This window comes from Larus michahellis, chromosome 4 (assembly GCF_964199755.1).
Source record: "Larus michahellis chromosome 4, bLarMic1.1, whole genome shotgun sequence".
NCBI lineage: Eukaryota > Metazoa > Chordata > Aves > Charadriiformes > Laridae > Larus > Larus michahellis.
Window position 1 is genome coordinate 25310635 of NC_133899.1, and position 6986 is coordinate 25317620.

Genomic DNA, 6986 nt, shown 5'->3' on the forward strand with positions numbered 1-6986 from the left:
GCGTGTGGCCTCCCAACGGAGGTTTCTCAGCTCTGACGGAAGCCTCGCAGGGCCCCATTACCCCGGTGAGCGATGGCTGCCCACGTTCTCCCCTAGAGCAACCCGGCCAGCCAACGTGGCACCTTTACATTCGCCCCTATGCTGCCAGCAAGCACTAAAACCAAGTAAAAGTACATTTTTCTGTCACGCAAAGGTAGCCCAGAATACACCTCCACATAACTCACAGCCAACTTACAGGAGGGTTGGCCAGGAAGGGTTGCGGAGCGGTTAACGTGGAGTCTGAGGGTATTCGCGCTACCTTAGGGGAGCGGCTGGGGCTGGGGCTGGGGCTGAGGCTGAGGCTGAGGCGCAGCCGCCGCGCGGCTGGAGGGTCAGGGGCACCGGTACCGAGCGGGGCCGGCCAGCCCCGAGCCCCGCTGACGCGAGGGACCCGCCGACAGCCGACATTTCCCCCTGGCCGGGGCGGCGCCGGGAGGAGGGGCCGCGCCGCCTCAGTGCCGCTGCCATGGCGGGCTTCGTGCGGGAGCTGGAGCGGCGGGGCGGGCCGGCGCTGCGGCTGGAGCAGCGGGTGGCCGGCGGCGTGGGCTGCGTGGTGTGGGATGCCGCCTTGGTGCTCGCCAAGTTCCTGGAGACCGGCGCTTGTCCCCTCGCCCGCCGCCACGTCCTGGAGCTGGGAGCCGGCACCGGCGCCGTCGGCATCATGGCGGCCACGCTGGGGTGAGCCATGCCGCCGGGGGCTGCGGGCGGTCGGGACCGCTGCGCTCCGGTCCCCGCCCGCCCGACAAGGGACAGCCCCCCCGCTGCCTGTTTCTCTTCATGAAATCTTTTAAAATTCTCTCAAAAACGAGTCTTTTGTGCGTGCGCGCCGCGGCAAGGGCCCGGGCCGTAACCCGGTGTGTGTTTCAGGGCAAACGTGACGGTGACCGACCTGGAGGAGCTGCAGGAGCTGCTGCTGGTCAACATCGAGAACAACAAACATCTGGTGACAGGGTCAGTCCGAGCCAAGGTACTGAAATGGTTTGTATGAGCCTTTAATGTTTTTCTGTTCAGCTTTAACGGGGCTCCTGCTCTTGCTTTGTTCGGTTGCCAGATAAACTTGGAAACGCTGCTGTAAAAGGCAACCTCAATAGAAGAACATAGTGTTAACTTTATGCTCGGTCCTTTAGTCGTGTTGTGCTGTTACTAAAGCTTGTTTTCACCTTTTTTTTTTTTTTTTTTCTTCTTTTTAGGGGTGAAGATGTAACAGAATTTCAGCCTCCCCCCGATTATATACTGATGGCTGATTGCATTTACTATGAGGAGGTAAATGAGGACTTTGCAAAACCCCAGTAGAAAGTTTCCTTGGGAAGAGCATGCGTTCAGTGTGAGAAGTGTTCAAATAAGCGCTGTGCTTGTATCTAAGTCCCCAGGGTTTAGAGGATTACGTAGAACAAGACTAGAAAAGGTATTTTTAACAGATTGGAGGCTATTTGAGATACAGACAGAGACTTCTTTTATGCTTAAAAAGCCCCACAACTTAACATTTGTGCCTGTTCCCCCCTTTTTTCTTTTTCTTTGTTAAGTTGGGCATGAAGTTTGTAGCAAAACATCCTGACTGATAGTTGTGAACTGTTTAATGCACCTGGCAATGAAATTTAACACTGTTTGGGTTCTCGTCAGTTTCCCTTGGGAAGGCAAAAGGAGAAATCCTGCTCCAGCCAAGTGGGTGCTGTAGTCTGCCCCACTTCCTCAGCTGGAGCTCTGTAGGATGCGCGCAGAGAGCTAAAAGAAGTTGCAAAAGAAGGGAAATGACCTGAAGGACCCCATGTCCCAGTGCCCTTTCAGTGGTCTTACCGGCCCCTTGCCTTGGCACCCTGCGTGTTGGTCCAGTTCCCATACATAGTGGCCTGGATCCGAGCCATGTTCCAAGACGGGTTGAGAAAACTCTCGCTTTTGAAGCACGTCAAGAAATAGTCATTGTTGTGTGCCTCAAGGAAGTGCCCACTCAGCAGTGTGGGATGTTTTGGGCTTTAATGCTAGTTCAGTTTTCTTGGCCGGTCTGTGAAACCCTTCTCTGCAGTCTCCCTTTCTCCTCTGCTTTCCAGCTTGCCCCCATGTTCTTTTTGTCCTAGATAAAGTACTAAAAATAACTCCCTGAAAAGCAAAACTGGAAACTTCTCTCTTGGGTGAAGATTTTCTCTAGTTAGAGGGTATCGTACCAATAAAATGAACTTAAAATCTAAGTGGGAAATACTTAACCTCTTTTGGGCAGTCGTTAGAACCGCTACTGAAGACACTGAAAGACCTTACTGGCCCTGATACATGCGTCTTGTGCTGTTACGAACAGAGGACTATGGGAAAGAATCCTGAAATTGAGAGAAAATACTTTGAGGTAAGTGTTTTTAATGTGTGCTTTTTGAACACTATAGGTGGATACAGGAAGTCTTTCTGTTGGATCAGATGAATATCAATGGCAGGTGCTACACATACAAATTCAGGTTGATTGCACAAAGTAGAGTTTGTAGCAGGAGAAGCATGTTTGCCTTTAGATGGGGCAGAAAATTTGGATGGTGACTTGAGCTTCTTGTCCAATTTAGCAGTAGAGACACTCTGGATACTTACTGAGCTTTCCTTCCCTCAAAAGGTCGAACTAACCTTTCTTGTTAAAAGCCTCTCTGGCTCGTGATACCTTCCAGATTTGCAAAAGGGCCACCGTACATGAGGCAGTATCTGTCAAAACAATCATTTTTGTAGGAGCAAGTAACCTCTTCCATTAGATGGGGGAGTGGTGGTCAGCGCAGGATTTGACGCTGCACCTGTGAAGTCTGCTGAAAAGCAGCCCTTGTGCAGGAATACTGGATTATACGTAATAATAGTTCTACAAAAAAGGGGAAGGGCAAGAATTCCAGGGCGATCTGTATGTGTTAATAAAAGCACCTCTTTGATAATTAGCCTTGCCTCAAACTCTTGTGGGGACCTGACTGCGAGGAGGGTTGCTGTAATTGAGATCAGCTCTGGTGAGGTGCCGCTCCCACAATAAACATAATAGGTGTAGGTGTTTCTGGATGATTTCTGCTTTCTTGTAATTTATTTCCTTCCTTTGCCAGGGTTCAGCCAAGTTAATCTTCTGAAGTTAATCTTCTGAGCACATTGCAGAGTCGATGCTGGGGGTTTTTTTTAGCCTTTTTTTCCTCCCCGCTCCTCTCCAGTTGAGTAGGCTGGCAGACAGAGGCAGGTGCTGTGCTTTGGCTTAGCGCTTTGGAGATTGGAGGAAGCAAAATGTTTTCTCACAAGCTTTTAGGTTGTTCTTAAATGTTGCAAGATGTCTGTAGCTTGGAAGTGGTGCTGGAGAGTTAAAATGAGTGTAAATGTGCTGCATGGGGAGGGGATGAGGGCTTGCACATATGTAGAGGCCTTTAGTGGTCTGAGCGTGGTGGTTCCAGCCTCCTAAGGCTTCTTGCCCTCGTGCAGAATATTGCGGGACCTTTTTAACGGAACGTGCTTATTTCAAAGGGCAGGCAGTGTCATGCAAATTGTTTTGTGTGTTCTCTGATAACCAGCTGCTTCAGATGGACTTTGAGCTGGAAAAAATTCCGCTGGATAAGCACGATGAGGAGTATCGCAGCGAAGACATCCATATCGTGAATATCCACAGGAAACGAACGGTAGGTTAATTTAACTGGCACAGCGAAGGCTGCCAGGAATTCACAGAGCTGCAGTTAACTTGGCAAAGTGGGAGCGTTCCAGGGGTGAAGCTCTAGACTGTGAAATACCATTAGGGACCTTGTGAAACTGCAGACCAGAACCATGTTGTACAAAGGAGCTGCTTTGTCCTGAAACCCGGCGCTCTGCCAGGTGCCAGCCTTTGTCTTCAGCAGGGCCATCTTTGAGCTGCACGCTGACTTTCTCTTCTGCTTCCCCCTCTGGAGTGCAGTGGGATCTCAAAACTGGAGTTTTGAGGCACGAAAGTAGTAAAAATAATACGCCCACTGCTACCGTGAGTACTGTGTGCTCTGCTGTACAGCCTCTCCCCAAAACCAGTCTGTGGAGGTGGTACTTAGCGCCTGTCAGGGTTGGCTGGATCATTTTTTGGTTAATTGGTAGAGCAGACAGTTACGCGTGTAGAAAGTCTTCTGCATACAGTGCTGACACAACATGCGGGTCCAGTGCTTAAACAAAACCAGGCCACTTAAAAATTTACTTTTTTTTTCTTTATATCTCTTTGCAGAATTTTCCATCGTGAGATCTCTGACCACATTAACTGTCCTCTGGCAGCTGGTAGGGCTCTGGAGAAGAGGGAGAGGGTATAAAATAACACCACAAAGGGACTGTCTCCAGTGTGGTTTGTGACTCATCTACAGAAAACGGCTTCTGGGTGGTGGACTTGGCATGAGGCACCAGAAGAAGTGGGCTCGTCAGACTCGATCCGCCGATAGCGCCTTCCCGGAGGACAGAAGTGAGCTGGCGATGTCCACGGGCTGAGGCGGAGGAAGGCAGAAAACGGAACCAGAGCTTCACCCAGAGTGGCGCTGGGTGCGTGTTCTGGTTACCTCTGCTTGTTGGGTGCAGCAGACGGCTTGCTGAGCGCTCAGAGCAGATCTGAGGACACCCCGCTGAAGGCTCTGCGAGGAGAAAACTCTGCGAGCGGGCTCAGTCACACAGCCCCAGCTAGCCCAGCAATAAAACTTCTCCACTTGAGATGGGTCTCGGATGGTGGGGTTCTTTTCAGCCTGTGGTTTCTGTGTCACTCCTGTGTTGCAGAGGTCCTGGGAGTCTCGTTCCCAGAGCGGGGACTGCTGTGGTGGTGGGTGCACAAATATAGCACACAGGTGGTCCTGCGCCTGTGCAAAAAAAAAAAAGGGGGGGCCTACAAGAAAGCTGGTGAGGGACTTTTTGGGATGTCGGGTAATGGTAGGACTAGAGGGAATGGATCAAAACTAGAGATGCGTCGATTCAGACTGGACGTTAGGAAGGAGTTCTTCACCATGAGGGTGGTGAGACACTGGAACAAGTTGCCCAGAGAGGTGGTGGAAGCCCCATCCCTGGAGGTGTTCAAGGCCAGGCTGGACGGGGCTCTGAGCAGCCTGGTCTGGTGGGAGATGTCCCTGCCCAGGGCAGGGGGGTTGGAACTAGGTGATCTTTAAGGTCCCTTCCAACTCAAACCATTCTGTGAAAATTATTCTTTTAATTCCACCTGTGCTTTTCTGGTGTAAGGATCTAAAGTTTGACACCTTCAGACAATTCTGCTGAGCAGGTTCGTTGCTGTTGGTGTTCCTCACCAAGCTGTCTCTTGTTGTTGCGCAGCGATGGCTTTGAGATTTAATTTCAAAGGAAATCGCTTCCGCTCTGTAGTGGAAGTGGCCGTGGCTGCCTGCGCCATGCTGCAGCCCTGAGCGTGCTGTGGCAGCAGGTGTGCTGCGACAGCGGTGCTGCTCAACACAAACTGTAACAGCCTGTTCCCTGAGCGTCCCCGCTCACGCTGCGCCCAGCACGAGTGGTCCCTACTACAGAAACCTGAATATTTAAGCTAAATCTGCTGAGTTTTCTCAAAACCTCAGCTGCTGGTTTTGGGAGAGCTTTGTTCACAGATACCAGCGAGCTTCTGGGACCTGCCCTGAGCTCGGGCTCCCTTTATCTCCAGTGAGAGCATTCCTTGCAGACTTCACACTCCATAAAACACTGCCCTGGCTTGCAAAAGCACAGCAGCGATGATTAGCGAATGCACGGCAAAGCGAGAAAGGTAATTTGTCGTGACCGCATGCATTATTTGTTAGCTTGTTATGAAAAGAGCTCCTTAATTAACGGGTGGCCCGCAGGAAGATATTTACTGGTGTGTTTGTGCCAGAGTGACTTCTCCGGTGGAAACTCTTGTTTGGAGGATCTGTCCAAAGGTGTGCTGTAAGGACAGTGTGAGCCCCATGCTGTTTTCTGGTGCCGTCTCCCCACAGATGCAGCCTCTTTGCTGACTGCAGACCCCCAGGAGGGGGGAGCAGCGTTTCTCAGGGGTTTGGTGCTGAGGGAATAATTGTATTTTATCCACAGGGTGTGTGATTTCAGCACTTCCTTTTATATACAGGCTCAGATCTCCCTTTCAGAAGAAAAAAGGGAGGAAGTTGTGCTTTTCTCTTCCCTGTGCGCAGCCGCCGGCTGCCCCTCCGTGCCCTCAACTTCATGTGTGTAATGCTCAAGTCGTGAACGTTGTCGAGGGGGGCCCTGGGGGGAGGGACACTGGGTCCTGTCACCGTCCATGCCGTCTCCCCGTCACCGGCTGCACCCGCCACGAGGGGGGATGTCTAACCCAACCGCTGCTCGTTGTGAAGAGGAAACCACTGCTAACCAGGGCGGCGGGGAGACGGCGTCACGTGCGCCATGGCTGCCGCCTCTCTGTGCCGTGTCCCTGGGGCCACCAGATGAAAAGGCTGCTTTTTTTTGGGGGTGGGGGTGGGGGGGGAAAGCTGTTAGAAAGGGGATCAGGATCCTTGGGTGGTGGCCGTAGGGCTGGTGGCTGCCATGGCACAGGAATTACTGCTCTTAACCAGGGGCAGGTGTGGGGCCCTCATGGAAAATGGAGTGCGAGGGAGAGTCTGGTCCTGCTTCTTGCCAGCCTCACCCCTCCCTCACTTGTCCCGTTTATCCCCATTGGCTTTTTGTCCCCATTCTGTCCCCTCGGGGAGAGTGTGTGTCAGTGCCGCTCCCACAAATGCGGAGTCTCTTTGGCAAGGTTTGGCCGTGGCAAAGTGCCCGGCAGTGCCCGGGCATGGCTTTGCCGGTGTGGGCTCTGCCCAGCCCCTGGGGCAGAGCAGCCGCTCCTGAGAACAACTCCCATCCCTGCCAGCACTGTACCGGCCCAAATCTGCCCCAGTGCTCTCCGCACAGGAGAGCTCATCCCTCCCTTGGCTCCGATGGGTGCACGGCCATCTCTGAGCTGGCTGCCATGGGATCTGGTGGCACCGAAGCTGTGGTGCCTGAGCTGGGTACGCATCCTCCCCATCATCTTGCCAAAATTT

General features: G+C 52.4%; 1 protein-coding gene across 1 annotated transcript; it reads left to right on the forward strand.

Moving 5' to 3' along the window:
• Positions 1 to 395: 395 nt before the first annotated feature.
• VCPKMT (valosin containing protein lysine methyltransferase) lies at positions 396 to 4707 on the forward strand. Its single transcript, XM_074586913.1, has 7 exons — positions 396 to 717; positions 907 to 1017; positions 1230 to 1302; positions 2252 to 2371; positions 3540 to 3644; positions 4208 to 4257; positions 4341 to 4707. Exons 1-6 carry the CDS (start codon positions 506 to 508, stop codon positions 4220 to 4222), a joined length of 636 nt encoding a protein of 211 aa, XP_074443014.1. The 5' UTR covers positions 396 to 505; the 3' UTR covers positions 4223 to 4257; positions 4341 to 4707.
• Positions 4708 to 6986: the final 2279 nt, after the last annotated feature.

Bases quoted from the DNA above. Each gene is read 5' to 3' on its own strand.
- VCPKMT (XM_074586913.1), top strand. From the start codon at position 506: ATGGCGGGCTTCGTGCGGGAGCTGGAGCGGCGGGGCGGGCCGGCGCTG. The intron at 718-906 runs GTGAGCCATGCC...TGTGTGTTTCAG, and splicing joins ATCATGGCGGCCACGCTGGG to GGCAAACGTGACGGTGACCG. The intron at 1,303-2,251 runs GTAAATGAGGAC...TCTTTTGGGCAG, and splicing joins ATTGCATTTACTATGAGGAG to TCGTTAGAACCGCTACTGAA.